The 19,557-nt window shown below is 45.9% G+C and overlaps 1 protein-coding gene across 1 annotated transcript in view; it reads left to right on the top strand.

Moving 5' to 3' along the window:
* Positions 1-19,296, top strand: part of LOC130531845 (uncharacterized) — a 447,745-nt gene extending 428,449 nt beyond the window's left edge. The window contains exons 2-5 of the mRNA XM_057044026.1: positions 17,029-17,494; positions 17,889-18,140; positions 18,231-18,491; positions 18,573-19,296. Of these exons, the coding sequence (XP_056900006.1) occupies positions 17,473-17,494; positions 17,889-18,140; positions 18,231-18,491; positions 18,573-18,859 (822 nt within the window). The 5' untranslated portion in view covers positions 17,029-17,472 and the 3' untranslated portion in view covers positions 18,860-19,296. The remainder of the gene's footprint in view (positions 1-17,028; positions 17,495-17,888; positions 18,141-18,230; positions 18,492-18,572) is intronic.
* The last annotated feature ends 261 nt before the right edge of the window (positions 19,297-19,557 follow it).

Consider the following 19,557-nt stretch of genomic DNA (forward strand, 5'->3'; position numbering starts at 1 on the left):
TCCTCACCAGGCGACAGAATCTCAGTAAAATAATATTTACAAAGATGAAAAGTACTTTTATTATATAAAGTTAATTATTGGGTAAAATATTGCATTTTCATAAAATGACCGCTGAATGTATTTCTGATGGGTTAAAATAATTAAATGGACCTGGACACTTTTCCCAGCGACCGGTTTGTAATTATTATGCAAAACCATGATGTCACTTTACGTGCGCCGTAAATGACACCGTTGTCCGAATACTAACTTTAAATTGAGTGCGCTACGTAGTTCACTCAATCCATGTCCCCCATATAGTGAGTAGTGAATAGGGAACAAGTGTGTGGTTTCGGAAAGAGCCCTGGTCTTCACATAACCCGTTTGCACTGCGCCCACCTCAGGAGGGTGGACAGGGCGACAGTTGGTTGGCTGCGCAGCGGAGCATGATAGACAAAAACAGAAGGGTGCGGCGGAAGATATGAACCGTCGGTTTGTGAGGATTGAGAACATGTTGGTGAACTCCAGGGACGAGGGTGGAGCTAAGATACGGAAGAAAGGCAGGTGTAGACATAAGGATGAGGAGGAGAGTGAGGATGAGGAAGAAGGCACTGGAGGCGGAGTGAAGGCATGTGACGGGCTGGCGCTCCACTGGGAGCCGCTTCCACAGCAGGCGGCCCCAACACTTTTGTGAAAACTCCCACAGGGCGGGGCCACGAGTCAATCAGAAGCTCCAGCCCCTCCCACCCAGGGAGGTGGACCTGTAATCAGGTCACGAATGGAGGAAGCTGTGGGAGGACAGTACCCCCTGGTGGCCGCTCCAGGTGGGGGAGCCGAGCAGTATAGACCATGGAAACTGCATGATTTAACAGCTCTGCAGTTGGAGCTCCCTCCGCTTCCCAATGGAGCAGCACCGTGGATAGCAGCCTTCAAGGCACTGACAATGGGTGTGCCCGTGGCACTGGGGGATGTCCGCATGGTTGTAGCTGCATGTGTTGGAGTAGAATAGCTGGCCGTAGTGGAGCACACGGCACTGCAGTGCGGGGGGGAAACAGAGTACCAGACACTACGCCATTTGCAGACCACACATCCGCTTTCTGCGATGCTATGAGATTACATTTCCCAATTAGCATGGCGGCTATCGGAGGTTTTGCCCATCGCTCGAAGAATGATAGTTCTGTGAGTCCAGAGACTTGGCTACACGAGGCTTACCAAAAATGGTTACAGATGACGGCTGAGCCCCTAGTTGATAATACTCCCGCGATTGTGATGCTTAAAGACAAACTACTGAATAATGTTCCACTACCAGAAAAAGAAAAACTTTTAGATAATCCTTTAGTGGCTGGTGCACCATGGCCCCAGTGGTCACAGTGTCTGATCACCCTGCTACAGAAACACTGGGAAAAAACACAGCAGCAAGCACAATCACAACAAGCATCGGCTAACACCTTGGTACAGATTCAGCTAGAACAGGTTAAAAAAACAAGCAAAAATAACTCAGGGAGGTTAGAAGCCTGTAGCTCAGGCCTCGCCAATGGTGGCACTTCAGGAGGTGACGCAGCAGGCCCCACCCTCAAAGAATAAATGGGGACAAAACCGTGGGGGGCGATGGAGAGTGTGGAGGGGCCCACACCCGGGTGACAGGTGCCAGTAAGGGGAGTGGAAGGCCGCTGCCTGTACATGCAACAAACTGCCCCATTGGATGTTCGAATAGGAGCACAATCTTTCAGCCACACGTTCCTTTATGGTCCTGATTGTCCCGTTAACCTTCTGGGGCAAGACATTTCACACTTCTAGGCTGCAATATTGACATTGCTCAAGGCGGGGGGACCATCATCACCTTCCGCAACGGCAAATCCTTCCACTGCTCCTACAAGGCTGCACACACTCAGACTCTTCCCCCGGGGACCTCCTCACTGCAGACATTTATTGGGGACTTCTTACGGGACCTGACGACAACCCGCTCAGGGTGGGGTCCTATCATGAGTAGAACTTCTCCTCTCCTCCTCTTCTCCTCTCTCATCCTCTCCTCTCTCTTCTGCTCTCCTCTTCTATCTCTTCTCTTCTCTTCTCTTCTCTTCTATTCTCTTCTCTTCTCTTCTCTTCTCTTCTCTTCTCTTCTCCTCTCCTCTCCTCTCCTCTCCTCTCTCTCTCTTTACTCAGCCGGTCATCAGAAGGAGGGTTCTCCCTACATGAGCCTGGTCCTGCTCAAGGTTTCTTCCTGTTAAAGGGGAGTTTTTCCTTGCCACTGTTGCTTGTCTGGGGTTAGGCCTTGGGATTCTGGAAAGCGCCTTGAAACAATTTTGATTGTATAAGACGCTATATAAATAAAGATTGATTTGATTTGATTTTGATTTGATTTGATCAGGGAGTTTTGGGCCTGTTCGCCACCTCCAGACATGTGGGGACCTCACGTGGGGACATTTGATGCTTTCTTATGATAAAGATAACAACCTGACATATCAAGAATGGTTCAATTCTAATTTGGATGGGCAGCATTGGGTGGTGTCTGTATCTGGCATCGTCCTGGGACCGCAGGGTGTGGCAGCATCAGTGCATCTTACACCAGAACAACTCCAACATTACAAGATGGGCCCTGATTCAGCACAACACATCACACTAGCCGCAGCGATGGGAGGGCAGGCTAAGGCCCTGGGACCTATGGTTGCTGAAGCCAACACGATTAAAGATTGGGTGTCACTGGAACTCAGAGGGTTGTGGACCTCCCCTAGCCATCCTAAATTTAGATTTATCAAAATTAGCTGCAAGATTATTTGTGGTCCTCCAGCACAGACAACTCCAACGACATCACAGGGCGGAGGACTCTAATGACCGAGAGGCAGAGGCTGCCCTTACGGACCTGTCTCCCCGCATGTGGGTCAATCATCAGGCAGATGTGGGTCTCGTTCAGACAGCCCCAGTCACCTTTCAAATTGACATGACAAACCCAGTGTTTATCCCACAATACTCTATAAAAACAGAAGCACTGCCTGGCACTGAGGACACCGCGAATGGCCTACTAGCCACAGGTGTCATTTACCCGACTTCCTCACTTTGGAACACTCCAATCCTACCTGTTCTAAAGGCGGACGGGCCATCCTATAGGATGGCACATGACCTTAGGGCCATCAACGCCCTAGTCAAAGAATCACCCCAACCAGTCCCCAATCCAGCCACCACATTAGGACCACTCACACCAGAACACCAGTGGTTCACGGTTATCGATCTGGCGCATTTTCTGCCTCCCCTTGCACCCTAAATTGCAACCCATTTTTGCATTCACGTACAAGGGGCAACAATATACTTATGCATGCATGCCCCAGGGTTTTTCTCTAACTCCTGGGATCTTCAACACTATCCTCAGAGAAATTTTGAAGCAATCTCCAAAACTTCCACCAGACACTGTGCTGATTCAGTACGTGGATGATCTGTTAATAGCATCCACCTCTAGAGCGGCATGCACATCAGCCACACTCAATCTTCTCCACTACCTGAGCCAGTCAAGTTTCTTGATCAAAAAATCAAAACTCCAGGTATTCAGGAGAAGGGTCACTTTCCTGGGTAACTTGATATCAGGGCGAGGCAGAGAGCTGATTTCCATACAGAGACAAACCATTCTCCATCACAAAAAGCCCCATACGGTCCAGGACATGATGGCTTTCCTGGGCCTCATCAACTTCTCCAGACATTTTCTTCCTGACTATGCAGGCTGCACCGCTCCACTCCAGGCTTTGATGAAGGAACAGGGTGTGGGGAATCTCCAGTCACACTTAAAGTGGACACCTGAGGCTCAGGCTGCTTTTAATGACATTATACAACTATTGGCCAATGTGGCGGCACTAAATAAACCAAACTACGCCGCACCATTTTTCTTGGATGTAGCTGATAAACAAACTACAGCAGCAACCTGCCTTTATTAACAACAACAGAGTGAATGAATGGTACTAGGTTATTACAGCATCATTCTGGACCCAATTGAGCAGAAAGCACCACCATGTACGAGGTACGCAGCAGCACTAGCAAAATTGGTACAAAAGATTGACAAGGTGGTTCAAAAACACTCAGTGATTATTAACACCTGCCATGCGGTGGCAGCTTTTGTGGCATCCTCAGCGTTCAACCTTAAACTCCTTCAATCAATCAATCAATCAATCTTTATTTATATAGCGTCTTTTACAATCAAAATTGTTTAATCTTCCATCTTCCTGGTAACGTATTGCGTCACTTCCTGTCTCCTCAATCGTTCGTTGGTTGCATTGTGCACGTGGTGTTGTATTCACTTAATATTGGCTGTCGGTTCCACCATGCCAGATGGGTACAGGTGATTCCTGCCTGGTCTCAGTCTGTGTCATCATCAGAGTCAGAGAAATCAAAATTTCCACGTTCTGTTTTTCTCCCTCCATTCCCCGCCAGATCTGTTCTTCTGCCTTCCTCAAGCTTCAACACTTTCATTTCCTTAGATATGTGGAGGCCTTTACGAAGCTGCTGCACTGACCTGTCAGCATCACTCTCCTCTGCACTGAGCAGATCAAGGCCTGTGAAAAGGATTTGATCATTGGTTTGGAAGGGTATGTTTTGCCTACCCCAGGGCTGTCTACTTTCCCCCCTCCTCTTATCCCTGTATACAAACTGCTGCACCTCAAGCCACCAGTCTGTCAAACTGATCAAGTTTGCGGATGACACCACCCTCATCGGGCTCATCTCCAATGGCGATGAGACTGCCTACAGGAGGGAGGTGGCTCGACTGGTGTCCTGGTGCGGACACAACAACCTGCAGCTGAACGCTCAGAAGACAGTGGAGATGATTGTGGACTTCAGGAAAGTCACAGCCCCTTTGCCCCCCCTTGCCCTCATGGACTCCCCCATCACCATCGCGGACTCCTTCCGCTTCCTGGGCACCACCATCACCCGGGACCTTAAGTGGGAGCCAACCATCAGCTCCCTCATCAAGAAGGCCCAGCAAAGGATGTTCTTCCTACGGAAGCTGAGGAAACTCAAACTGCCTCCCAGGATGTTGGCGCAGTTTTATACGGCCATCATCGAGTCCATCCTCACCTCCTCCATCACCGTGTGGTACGCTGGTGCCACCGCCAGGGACAGACTAAGGCTGCAGCGCGTCATGCGCGCTGCTGAGAAGGTGATCGGCTGCAGGCTTCCATCCATCCAGGACCTGTATATCTCCAGGACCCGGAGGCGTGCAGGTCGGATCACGGCCGACCCTTCCCACCCTGGTCACGGACTGTTTTCCCCCCTCCCCTCAGGCAGGAGACTACGGTCCATTCGGACCAAAACCTCCCGCTACATGAACAGCTTCTTCCCCTCTGCCATCAGGCTGCTGAACACCAAGTGACTTATCACTTAAGCACCATGTACAGCAGCCAGTCGGACCCATGAACATCACATTACTCCTGCATTGACCTGCACTATTTCTTACCATTTATGTATATACTGTATATATGTCTTATTTTATTTTATTTATCTTATTCTAGTGTTGTGTTCTTTATGTTGAATGCCGCAGCGTCACACCAAGACAAATTCCTAGTTTGTGTAATACTGTGTATTACATGAACAATGGCAATAAACCTGATTCAATTCAATTCAATTCAATTCAATTCAATTCAATTCAATATTATTATATATACTGATATTTGCCACCTTACACATTTTGACTTCCTTTTATTATATTTCAAGCTCTCCTTCCTTTGCCGTTTCCACTCATTTGACATAGTTCTTTCAGATGTCACCCCTCATAGCAGTATGCTGACTATACCATCAACAGATGGTACACACACAGTATCTGCATGGACTGATCAATAAATGTTCTATCTCTGCATTATGTCAGTCAAAACGGGTCTGACATGACAGAGAGAGCAGGAGGAAAAGGAGGTGATGACAATGGAGACATAACATCTTATGAGACAAGAGAAGAGGAGGGATATCAGATGAAGAAAGCCAGGGATTGAGAAAGCCAAATATTATTTTGGGGAAAGGGCCTTATGTTCTGAATACTAAAGTGCAGAGGACAGCTTGTTTGGAACCCTTTCAAAGAATTTTCAATTTTCAGTGTTGCCCCAGTCTTTCTTTTAAGAGTTTACATAGACAAAATGAGTTTAATCCGTACATTGAAGTTGGTTGTTTGGATCTGCCATGCCGGGTTAATTATTTTCAACAATTATATATTGTTAATGTATGTGTTCATCCAGGTCACATTAATATTACATTAAAAATGTTCCATGTGTAGTTTGTGTGTTCTGTTATTGTCCCTGCTCTTCAGGGATTTAATTTCTTTACACAAACCCAAAACAGAAACTTGAGCCTTATTAGCCATTTTTAAAAGCTCTTGTAGCTGTTCACAATCTGTGTGAATAATTTACATGCAACCAAGGTGTATTCCTACTTCTTTCCAGTGGCAGAATAAGTTCTAGTATTATTCATGGGCCTAATTAGGGATAAGCTGTGCCTGAATTTTACAGAAGCAAATCTGCACCATAAATCACATTAAAATGGATTAACATAAATTATTTTCCATTTTCAGAATATAGCTGCATTGTTTGTTTGTGTTTGTGTTTTGTATATTTCTTCTAGTGGTAGTCGAGAGGTGTTGTTGAGGAAGGAATCTTTGTAGACACCGACTTGGTTATAAGAGATGTTTATTGGAAAGACCAGTCAGGTATCAATCGTACGCTGCAGCTTGCCCCCGAGGTTTCGTGGGTCAAATGGTCAAATGATCTCCGAAGTGCTTACTTTGATAGCACCTTTTTATACGGTCAGGTAAACACATTCTTCTCTGCTGACCTCATAACACAGTATAGCCAACCAAAATGGAATAGAGTGCAGTTATTACCAAAAATAGAAGTAAGGCCTCATGGTACACATCCTCTTGTGAAGAGCAATTAGGAGCGTATGGACCCCAGTATCACCTCTTATCAGCTCCTCTTATGGGAAATAAAAATGATAGCCATCACGAACTTATGAAAAGAACAAGGGTCGCAGGACACGTGTAAACCATATCTTGAGATGGTGTCAATCTAGCTGAAAAACAAGTTGTGGCTTTACAAAGGTCAAGGCCTGCAGAGAATAGAGGCACAGGCTTCAGATGCTACATTTGACTCATAAATTTTAAAAAAAAATCAGCCAAACAACATTTTCATTTGCTTTTTCTGTAACTTAATTAAACTGGGAAAGGCAGGAGCGAAAGGAAGGTGTGCAAGGGTAAGACTGGCAACCCTGGTGACACTGATTGATAACAGGATGAGTATGAATAGACCGACCACATCAGCAGGCCTAACAGCCCGACGCCGACGACACGTTCTACGGAAGAGGAGCTCATCTGCGTTCGATCTGTCTGTAGGGTCTCCCACATATATAGATGCAATAGGAGTCCCGAGGGTTCCAGAGGAGTATCAATTGGCTAATCAGGTGGCGGCTGGGTTTGAAAATCTTCCAATCATTGCAGCTCTCTTCCCAATTACACCGAATAAGAATGTGAACCGCATAAATTATGTGCACTATAATGTTCAAAGATTAGCAAACCTGACCAGACATGCAATGGAGAGACTCGCTAAGCAACTGTCAGCAACCTCTCTGGTAGCGATGCAAAATAGAATGGCCTTAGACATGCGGCTTGGTTGAGAAAGGGGGCATGTGTTACATGTTTGAAGAAATGTGCTGCACTTATATTCCCAGCAATACAGCTCCGGACGGCTCCGTAACTAAAGCTCTGCAGGGGTTGATAAATCCAGTCCTCGAGGACCGTGTCCGGGCCGGCCTTTCTGTCCTGCGGGTGGGTACTTTCACCTGGGGTTCTGTTTGCCTTGGTGGGGGTGGTTTCTCCCTGGTGGGGCCTGGCTGGATTCCGGCCTTCATGGATTGGACTTGCCCACCAGAGGAGGTCGAGTCCGTTCCTCGGGGGTTAGGTTCGGGCCGGGATTTGCATCCTGCCAGGCGGGAGGTGCTTTTGCCGGGGTGGATAGGGCCCCGGGTGGGGGTGTTTGCCTGTGGGGTGGGGGGTCTGGCTTGGATGCGGCCCTCGATGACCACCTCAGCTCTAGATGGACTGTGAGGTCCCTCTCTCGTGAATTGGCAGAAAATTCCAGTGTGGACTTGGCTGTTGGATGACCCAGATGTATGGCAAATGGAAAGCGTTGACTTTCTTTTTCTATACTTACTTCCTTAGCCGTTTTTAGAGCTATCATCGTTACGTGTGGCTGCTGTTGTATTCCATGTATCCGAGCTTTGTGTGTACGCTTTATTACTGCTACTGTAGAAAAGGGATCTACCGATCCCAAGATGACAATGCCTCTCCTGTCAGCCTCTAAGGAAGGAGAAGAAGAGGACGGACAACGAGAAGAATGGATGTGATCTCTACTTAGAGATCAACAGGGGGGATGTTGTGAAATATTGTGAATTGCATTTTATGTTATTGCTGTTTTAATAAAAGTAGAGTAGTTTCGTAGGTAATACAAGAAGGATTAAAATGTGGGAAAATAGAGTGTGGGAACGGATCTGTATATGAGCATGTTAGTAAGAAGGAGGACCAAACAATAATGCACTCTGTGGATGATATGAGCAATGCCTCTTTATAATAATTTTAAATATTTGTCCTACCCTGTCAATTATTTCATTCACAAAATGTGATCCATTGTCACTCCAAATGACTTTTGGAACCCCAAATCTAGGTATAATTTCTCTACATAGTCCTTTTGCTACTGTTACTGCATCTGCTTTTGCTGTAGGAAACTTCAATCCATCTAGTAAAAGGATCAATTAACACTAAGCAATATTTATTTCCTTCACAGGGACTAATTTTATTGTAATCCATACAAATTGTGTGAAAAGGATGGTATAGGTGTTTTACCTTTCTTTGGCTTAATAGCTCCCTGAGGACTATGCTTCAAACAAATCGGACATGCTAAACAAATTTTTTTAGAGTAAGATTGAAATCCTATTGCATAGAACTGTGATTGTACTACCTTCACCATTCCTCCTGTAGAGACATGGCAAGGCCCATGGCTCACAATAGCCGCCCATCTATACACATTTCTTCCTACATCTGCAGGTGCACTTAGCCTCTCTTCCTCTTTTCCTGTTAACATAAACAAACCTCATGTCTGTTCATGCTCAACACTGAGATGTTGTGAGGGTGTGAAAACCACTCTTTGTTTCAGCGTGACCTTCCACACTCTGTATCTGGGGTTGTACTATCTATCTGGACCCTCCTGTTTCCAATCACTCAAGGCTGACCACATTCTTGCTTGACATCCTTGCCTCCCATCCTTTGGCTTAGATACTGATATATGTGTGACTGAGCCTGAAACATGATACAAAGCTGTTTCCGATGATGGTTATCACTGCAGTTTCTTCATGAACATAGACATCTTGTGCCATGCCCGTAATTGTCTTTGTCAGCTGAGCAAACTTCTGGTCATTCTTTGGATGTGGCGGTCCACCATAATGCATGGTTACATGCAGTGTATGTGGATTGTGCCATTCAGCTGTGTCTAACACAAACTCACATATTTTATCTTTTGCAAATCTAATGAAATTTGCTGGACCGGCATTTTCTACAACATCTAAGGTCCAATAGGGTACTGGCTCATCCAGGCCTTCCAACACGTTTACTTCTGTAGTCATGCGCTGGATTTTAATTTGTCCTTTCTTCCCTGGTAACAATGCAATCCTCAAATGAGAGATTAAGTCACGTCCTAATAGACTGACTGGACATTGTCGTAAACCCGACACCGGGTCTATAATATTTACATCTTCTGAGAGTCTTGCTTTATTAACAACTCCATTTGCTGATCACACTCCCAGTGTGTTTGTTGATATCCCTAATGTGTGGAACAGTATATTTTACAACTGTCTTTCCTGCCCCAGTATCCACAAGAAACCATAACAAAACTCCTTCAACTTCTAGTTGAATTTCTGGTCTTTTAATATTTACACTAAAAATCTCCTCAAGATTCACTTCTATCTCCTCTTCATCTAGTCATGTGTCCCATGGATGAGACTTCCCTTATTCTCTCTTCTCTGTCTTTCCTCATCTGCCTTCCTTTTCCTGCAATCTCTTGCCCAGTGGCCTGGCTTGCGACAATAATGACAACTGTCATCTCTACTCTGTCCACTTTGACCTCTGCCTCTGCCGCGACCTCTTCCTCTTTGTTCATAGTAACATGCTTCAACTTCATCTTTTAAAAATATTTCACTACTTTTCTTTCCCTTTTTCTTCTTATTTATGTGCCTTTCTGCGTGCATAGCATGGTTTTCAGGGAATCCTATCATGTGCTTCTCTACAAAGTCTTTTATTTCTGTACGTGTACCATTATGGAGTGCTATTTTTAATTGTTGTTGATATGGTCCGTTATCATTATCAGAGAACGGAGATCCACTCTGACAGAACACGTCTCTCATTCTATGAGAATATTCTTTATATGATTCATTTTCTCTCTGCTTGCACCTCCCTATGGCACTATAATCAGCACGGTGTGTGAATTTGCCTCTCATTCTCCCAAATACACTATCAATTTGAGTTCTGAGATCATTTGTGTCATGGGCTTAGGGCCGTCCTGTTGCCTGCTCTATGTGAGTCCAATTTTCTACTTGTTCTGTTTCTGCCCCATTTGTATGGTAACTTCTCATTAACTCATTTATTCCCTCTATACAAGCTTCGACGTCTGCATCGGGCTTAGGTATTTCAGCACAAGCTTTGTTACAATCCTCTGGCATCCAGGTCCTGTAGACCAGCATTGTGGGGGGTTGAAGTCCTAAACCACTATTTGGATTGGCAACTTCTATCATTGTAAAAACATCTTCGACACCAGGTTTTGGTTCTGCTACTGCGATGAATGAATCACCATAGCCTATTGGGGTCCTGGATGTGTGTGTGTGTGTGTATACATATATATATATATATGTGTGTGTGTGTGTGTGTATATATATATATGTGTGTGTGTGTGTGTGTGTGTGTGTGTGTGTGTGTGTGTAAAAAAAAAAAAAATCTCTTCCTTGGGCAGTGCCTCCTTCCTTCAGACTCGGGTCCTCTTCAGACTGGGAGTCTGAGGGTTCTGCCCAGGATCCTAGGACTTTGCTCTTCTGGACAGAGATCTCCGACGTGGTTCCTGGTATCTGTTGGAGCCATCTACTCAGGTTGGGTGTTACTGCCCCTAGTGTCCCAATCACCACTGGGACCACTGTTGCCTTCATGCCCCACATTCTCTCCATCTCCTCCTTCAGCCCTTGGTACTTCTCCAGCTTCTCGTGTTCCTTCTTCCTTATGTTGCTATCACTCTAGATATCATCCGCCCACATTTATCTAGTCCGAATGACTTCCCGATGTCTTTGCTGTAGATCCTAGTGAGGTGGATCAGGGAGTCGATGTCACGCTCATTCTTGGCATAGAGCTTGATGTCATCCATGTAGAAGAGGTGGCTGACGGTTGTTCCACTTCGGAACTGGTACCCATAGCCACTCTTGGTGATGATCTGGCTGAGGGGGTTTAGGCATTTGCAGAACAGCAGGGGGGACATAGTATCTCCTTGATATATGCCACATCTGATGCTCACCCGCGCAATTGGCTTTGAGTTGGCCTCCAGAATCGTGTTCCACAGCTTCAGCTCTCTTAGTGTCCTATTGATGTTATACAGCTTCAGGCACTCCAGTATCCATGTGTGTGACATTTAGTCATAGGCTTTCTTGTAATCAATCCAGGCAGTGCACAGGTTGCTGTGTCGCAACCTACAGTCCTGGGCGATTGCCCTGTCGACCAGTAGCTGGTGTTTGGCACCTCTGGTGTTGTTCCCTATGCCTTTCTGTGCTCTGCTAATGTATTGTATTGATCCATGTGCCTGCTGATCTTAGCCGCTATGATGCCTGATAGGAGCTTCCATGTGGTGCTGAGGCAGGTTATGGGCCGGTAATTGGACGGTATTGTGCCCTTCTGGGGGTCCTTCATTATGAGGACTGTATTGAATTGAATTGAATTGAATTGAATTGAATTGAATTGAATCAGGTTTATTGCCATTGTTCATGTAATACACAGTATTACACAAACTAGGAATTTGTCTTGGTGTGACGCTGCGACATTCAACATAAGAACACAACACTAGAATAAGATAAATAAAATAAAATAAGACATATATACAGTATATACATAAATGGTAAGAAATAGTGCAGGTCAATGCAGGAGTAATGTGATGTTCATGGGTCCAACTGGCTGCTGTACATGGTGCTTAAGTGATAAGTCACTTGGTGTTCAGCAGCCTGATGGCAGAGGGGAAGAAGCTGTTCATGTAGCGGGAGGTTTTGGTCCGAATGGACCGTAGTCTCCTGCCTGAGGGGAGGGGGGAAAACAGTCCGTGACCAGGGTGGGAAGGGTCGGCCGTGATCCGACCTGCACGCCTCCGGGTCCTGGAGATATACAGGTCCTGGATGGATGGAAGCCTGCAGCCGATCACCTTCTCGGCAGCGCGCACGATGCGCTGCAGCCTTAGTCTGTCCCTGGTGGTGGCACCAGCGTACCACACGGTGATGGAGGAGGTGAGGATGGACTCGATGATGGCCGTATAAAACTGCACCAACATGTACAGCCTTGGGTTAGCCACTCTGGGTGTTAGCAGCTGGTTCATCTGTGCTGCCAAGCATTCATGGAGTGCAGTCAGCTTCTTAAGCCAGTAGGCATGGATCTTATTGGGCCCTGGTGCTGTCCAGCTCTTCATTTTGGACACTCTTGTTTGGATGTCTGCTAAGATGATGACTACTGGGTCTTGTTCTGGGAGTTGGCTGTTCTCACTCTGTAGGTCTTGCAGCCATTGGGCAGTAGTGTTGTGCATTGCCTCTTTCTCCCAGATACTCTTCCAGTATTGTTCCGTCTCAGCCCTGGGGGGGTCATCTTGTTGCCCTGCCATTGAGAGTAGACCTTTGCCGGGTTGGTGGACAACACCATGTTTATTCTCCTTTCCTCTACTTCTCTTGTGTACCTCTTTAGTCGGGTAGCCAGGGCTGTCAGGCAGTCTCCAGTGCCTCAGGTATGGACAGTTTGTTGTGCTTATTGGGCCACTCTTTCCTAGGATTCACACCTCTACTCAGCTCTGTTAGGAGGCTGACTTCTCTCCATGTTGCCATGATCTTTGCCTCTAGCCTTCTTCTCCATGGGGCCATTTGCTCCTTATAGCTATTCATGCTCTTCATCTTATAGCCAAGCATCTGTAGGATAACCTACAGTTGCCGCTGATTGGTCTCAGTGATGGTAGTGGTAGGGATGGTTGACAGTGCCGTGTTCATGTCCTCCAGTAGAGATTCGTCTGATACTTTGTGTGTTAGCCTTGGCAGGGAGGTAGTTGAGTTCCCCCAGGACTCCATGATTCTCTCTCTCAGGTCAGCTGCCCTTGTCCTGATTCCGTCCGTCATTGGGGCTGTGTACCCAATCTCAATATTGGGGGGTGATGATGAAATCACCCCCACACTGACCTGGCGTCCTGGCTCACCCTGCCGTAGCATATTTTGTACCGTGGGTGAGGCACGCCCGTGCCTCGTCAATCTCTAGCTGTGATAGCAGCTTCTTATTGCGGATATTCGAACACCGAGCTAAGAGCCGCTTCTTAGTCAGTGAGGATGTGGGGTTTCGAAGTACCCATCTCTCCCACATCCTCTGCATGTACCCTCTCTTGCTGGGGTTACTCCCGTAGTAACACTCCATCAGTACCACCTTCTCTGCCCTGCTCCATGAATGCCTTGTTCCAGTAGCCAATTTGACATCAGGACCCCTGACCCCATCAGGACCCATGGCGTGGACCTTGTTGACCCGGGCAACGTCCGAGCCGGTATGACTCTATGTGGGCATATATGCGTAAGGAGCCGTGTCTAAGGCCTCGCCTGGATTCCGCACCAAAGTCAGTGGCGTAAACCACTGACCTATCCAGTCATAGATAGATAGATAGATAGATAGAGGAGGACTAAGTTAAGGCTGTGGTCCTTCCTTCACTTTTTCTTTTAATTTCTTGCCTTTATTATGACCTTCTCGTCTTTTAACAGACTCATTGTACCAGACTTTGGCACAATGAATCAGATTCTGCCGTTTCTTTTATTTCTTTAATCAGGGCCCTTAATTTCTCTGGTTTATCCAATTGTCCATCAAATCCCATTTTATCATGCCATATTTTGACAAAATTTATGGACCCTAGATACCTTTGTTCCATGTATCTACAACATGGAGGGATTTTGAACTGGTCTCTTGCCTGTCCTTGTCCCATTCTGAGTTATGTGAGGTCCTACAGGATGTATAATCTCAGACTTCCATACTTCCTCTAAATCAAATACAATCAAAATCAAATCAATCTTTATTTATATAGCGTCTTATACAATCAAAATTGTTTCAAGGCGCTTTCCAGAATCCCAGGGCCTGACCCCAGACAAGCAACAGTGGCAAGGAAAAACTCCCCTTTAACAGGAAGAAACCTTGAGCAGGACCAGGCTCATGTAGGGGGACCCTCCTGCTGATGGCCAGCTGGGTAAAGAGAGAGGAGAGGAGAGGAGAGGAGAGGAGAGGAGAGGAGAGGAGAGGAGAGGAGAGGAGAGGGAGAGGGAGAGGAAAGGAGGGGATGAAATGTAATTTGATTGTGAAATGTAAAATGAGTGCAGAAGGAAGGGTTGAAATGTAAATTCAGGAGAGCAGATGAAGTCCGTTTGGTTCCTCATTCATTTACAAGGAAACAAAGACGCGCTGAGGTTCAAAGAAGACCAACGTCAAACGACTGAGGGGGGGACGTTCTCAGTCATTCAACTTCTTGCGCCAGCCGGAACACATTCTGTGAAGGCACCAAACTCCTGCGGTGCATGCAGCGCGCACCTACTGTGTTGACGTCCTGTGTCCTGTGCATGCAGCGCACACATGCTGTGAAGACGTCCTGTGTCTGCGCCTCAGAGGCGGGCCTTCGACTATATAAGATCAGAACTGTGTACATTTAGTAGAGATCTCTTCGCATGCTTCCGTGTGTGTATCCTGACCGACTGACTGAATAAAACCATTTCCTACGCAGTAACTTAGATTAATCGTTTTCTTCTCCAAACGGCTAAAAATTCCGCGACAAGGAGAAGAGAGGAAATACCCATGACCCAGTGGGGGGGGTGGGGGTGACAGAGGCCATTCTTTTGTCAGGTGATCCAGTTTCCGGACCCCAGCGCCTTGGCCTATAGCAGCACAGCTAAGATGTTAATCTAATGATTAGACGACCCCTAAGTATGATAATTTGTTGTCTATATATAACTGGAACTACAGAATTAGTAACAATGAGCTTTTTCAAAGGTTTAGGTTTTAAGTCTGATCTTAAAAGTAGAGATGGAGTCAGCCTCCCGTACCTGGACAGGGAGCTGGTTCCATAGCAGGGGGCCTGGTAGCTAAATGCTCGGCCCCCCATTCTACTCCTAGAAACTCTGAGAACCACAAGTAGACCAGCATTCTGAGAGCGGTCTATTGGGCTGATAAGGTATCACTAGCTCCTCCAGGTAGGATGGAGCTAGGCCTCTGAGTACCTTGTAGGTCAAAAGAAGGGTTTTAAAATTATTCTAAATTTAACGGGCAGCCAATAAAGAAGACGCCCATTACAGTATTATGTGATCTCTTTTGTCAATACCTGTCAGAGCTCTAGCTGCAGCATTTTGGATCACCTGGAGGCTTCTTAAAGAGCCTGGATTGTTACTTCTTCCAGCCTGGAAGTAACAAAAGCATGAATTAACTTTTCAGCATCATGCCGCGTCAGTAGTTTCCTATCCTATTTTTGTGATGTTCCTCAGGTGAAACAGGCACCTTCTAGGAGACTAATTAATGTGTGAGTTGAAGGAGAGATTTTGATCAAAAGTTCTCCTAGATTCTCACAGAAAGACTAGATGTTAATGAGATACCATCTAGAGTGATCATGTGATCTAATCTATCCCCGGTTCTTGAAAAGCCTTCGTTGGTACTTGTCAGGCTTCTACCTCAGTGAGGCGGACAAGTCTTGCCTCTGCTTCCAACTCAGGAGGATAGTATAGGATCCCCACGACAATTTTGTCAAGAACCCTGATGGGTCTTGGGTTCCCCGAATGAACCTCAGTCAATTGCGGGAACGCACCTTACCCGTCCGTGTCGTTGGTTCACCAGAATGTAGTTCGGAGTCCGTCACAGGAGGACTTCTCGCTCAGAGGAGGCCCGCCCGACCCAGCCTCATGCCGAATTCACGACCGAGGTCTTTGATACAGAACTGCCGTTGATGGGTTCTGGCTGTGCACAGTCATCGGTTTCAGCGTGCCCTCTATAGATTCCCTCACATGATTTGGTTCCGCTCAAAGGACCAAATAATGTTAGAGGTCTTGGCAATCAGAGCAACCAGTAAAACCAGCGTTAGAGAAGAAATGGACCACTTCTTGTCAAAGTGACAGGTTGACCTTTCCCTGAACCCGCCACATCTGTCCCCCCCCCCCCCAACCTCCCTTCCCCGCCTCCCGCCATTTTTTTAAAAGGGTGGATCCCCCACCCCCCCCCACCATCCCCCCCCCTCCCCGCTTTGTCCCCCCCCCCCCCCCCCCCCTTTTCTCTTGCTCTGTTTTTAATAAGGGCAATATTTACAACACAGTGACAAAACAATTTTGCCATAGTCCTGGCATAGCCATCCGTGGACAACATGAGTAGTTCTACATCCTTGATTGGTGAGACGGCTGTGACCGTTATAAGAGAATTGTGTGGAAAAGTAGTTGAAAAATCCACGTTTTTGTACAGCGTTCTCCAGGCGTCACCTTCGGAGCCTTTGCAGCAAGAATGGTCTTTGGAGCCTTATAGTCAAACAGGAGTTTTGGGTATGTGTTCCGTTACAAGACGGGGGAGCTGATTCTCTATCAGCGGGAAGAATCTTCCAGAGGGGCCTATGTTGTCGGCTACGATGTCTTCCAATGACTGGGGTGTGTTGAAACTGATCAAACCGAGAATGGTGTGTGTGACTGAAGAAGGCTGTGAAGAAAGAAAACAACACAGAACAGAAACCTTCCACAGAACAAACATTTGTGAAACATTTGTGAAAACTAGAGAAGAGAAAACTATAGAAAGTTAGACTGTTAGAACCCTAACACTGTGGTTCAGAAGAAAAGAGAAAAGAGTTGGTGGCCTCAAGTAAGAAATTTAGGGGCCTACGTTGTCTTCCGGTGTCCGAGGTGTGTAACTGAAGAAGCTTAAATCCCGTGGAGACCTGGAGGCCCTCCTGGAGAAAAACATTCTTAACATGAGTTATATCGCCTGAACCTGTTGTTTGGTAGAGTTCCCGTGTAGGGATGTATCCCCATGGGACCAGTTGGTCCACCGGGGCAATCGTCAATATCAGACTTTTCGGCGCCAATCAACTTTTTTTTTTTTTTTTTCATTCTCGCCAAGCATTGTAAAGCGAATATATACATGATCATCTCACAGTCATTAGCTCAGTCCTCCAGAACTTCATCGGAAGCTTCACCGTCTGCGAGCGCGTGTAACAAACAAAGATGGCTGCAAAGATGACTACCGGTAAGCCTCAAATTCTTCCCAAACTTTTTCTCTGTAGTTTTCTAAATAGTTTTAGAAAACTATTAATGAATGAACTATTAATTAAGATTAACTACTATTTACGAATAACTGTGTTTTAGAAGTTACAGTAGAGGTTCACCATATGCCAATTTATCCTGGTAAGCAATCCGTGATCTTTTTACCTGAAAGTTGTTCTATTTTTATTCTAGATTTTTAAGTGTAACTTTCTGTATCTTTAAAGTCAGCGCCGATGAGTTTGAAGGAATACCCTCACGCAAACAGACATTGGTATTTTACATACAGTTTTTTTTTTTTTTGTTTTGTTTTGTTTTTTATGAACAGCTCAGTTGTTCATAGATTGCTGAAATATAACTTTTTATGATACATTTTTCAGATCTGTTAGCCAGGGCTGAAAGATTGGTATCCGAAGACAACCAAGAAACTGAAAAAGCAGTAAAAGCATTGCTGTGTTCTGAAACCCCACCCCCCGTGCAGGGGACAAATTGCTGTGTATCTGAAATTGGTGAAATTGAGATTGAGAGGGAAACCTCGGCACTTCAACATGGGACTGACTCAAGTAAGCAGACGAACAAACTCTCCAGAAGACGTGTGAGACAGCCAGGAGGACCGAAGTCGACTGTACAAGGTAATATATTTATCTGTGATTAGAAGTATATACAAATATGTACCGTTTTGATGATTTGTATTTTAACGATTTTCCCCTCTGTCTAAACAGAACCATCAAAACAGAACCTTCAAACGTGCGCCTCTCTGAGCACTGTGACTCCCACGGCAGCTCCACCCTCCCGTGAACCTTCTGCCCCTGCGAGGAGACGTAGAATACGGCAAGCGTGTACCACTCTGACCCCTGTACTTACAGCGGGACCCACGGCAGCTCGACCCTCCCTTTCACCAGATCCTTTCGAACCTGCGAGGCCGATAAGGAGACGTAGGAACCAGAGACACAAGTCTAACATTGTTAGGAGATTGTTTGATGGTATATTTATACTATATCTTCTTGACTAATAATAATAATAATATATAAAAAAATAATAACTCATCTCTCATCTAATTACAGATTCAGGGTTGAGATTAAACGAGAGCGTTCCTGAACCGTCCTTCAACAGGGTCGAGGGGGATACGGGGGGCAACGATCATCCCCAACAACAGCACAAGCACCACGAGAGCGTTCGTCACCGTCCTTCAACAGGGTGGACGGGGATACAGCCGGATACAATCATCCCCAACAACAGCACGAGCACCACGAGAGCGTTCCTGATCCGCTCTTTGACAGGGCTGAGATACAGGCTGCTACATTCATTCCCAACACCCCCAAGACAAGGTAGTGCTGGAGATTTTCAATAATGTCATACGGTATATTGTTTCCTCCAATTGTAACCAAAGGTGTACTAAAACAGTGTTGAAAAAGCTGTAATTTTTTTTTTTTTTTTCCTTTTTCTGTCTTTTGTTTAAGATATGGATGAGGATTTCAATGTTGAATATTTTAATCAAGTACCGATTGTTTTACAAATAGCTGTTGATCAATTAAGTGATGAGGATTTCAATGTTGAATATTTTAATCAAGTACCGAATGCTTTACAAATAGCTGTTGATCAATTAAGTGAAATTCCAATCTCCATTCCAATAAATTTACATTTTACAGAGCAAAATGAAAACGTCCTAGAACTTGACACCTTACAACTCATAAATGATGCCCTCGAAAACCTTAATGCAGTTAATGCAGTAGAGTTTGAAAATCATTCTCCTTCATCAGCTCTCCACACGCAAAGTGATCATGTCTTACACACACGCGGTAACAATCAGATCAGAGACGGATTCAGCAGACACACAAGGGGGTCGAGAGCAGCCCCTCAAGGGTTCACAGATGGCCCCCCCTCAACTTTCTCCTCAGCAAGGGGGAGGAGGGCTAGGAGAAATCCATCCGATCTCTCTCCTGAGCGGGGTGAGAGGTTTTTTAATGATTTTAACGCATGGAGAACAAGACGCTCCTTTAACATTCCCACTCGGGGAAATGTGCCTGACATTGCAACATTCTATCGAGA

Source organism: Takifugu flavidus, chromosome 9 (genome assembly GCF_003711565.1).
Source record: "Takifugu flavidus isolate HTHZ2018 chromosome 9, ASM371156v2, whole genome shotgun sequence".
In the NCBI taxonomy this organism is placed as follows: domain Eukaryota; kingdom Metazoa; phylum Chordata; class Actinopteri; order Tetraodontiformes; family Tetraodontidae; genus Takifugu; species Takifugu flavidus.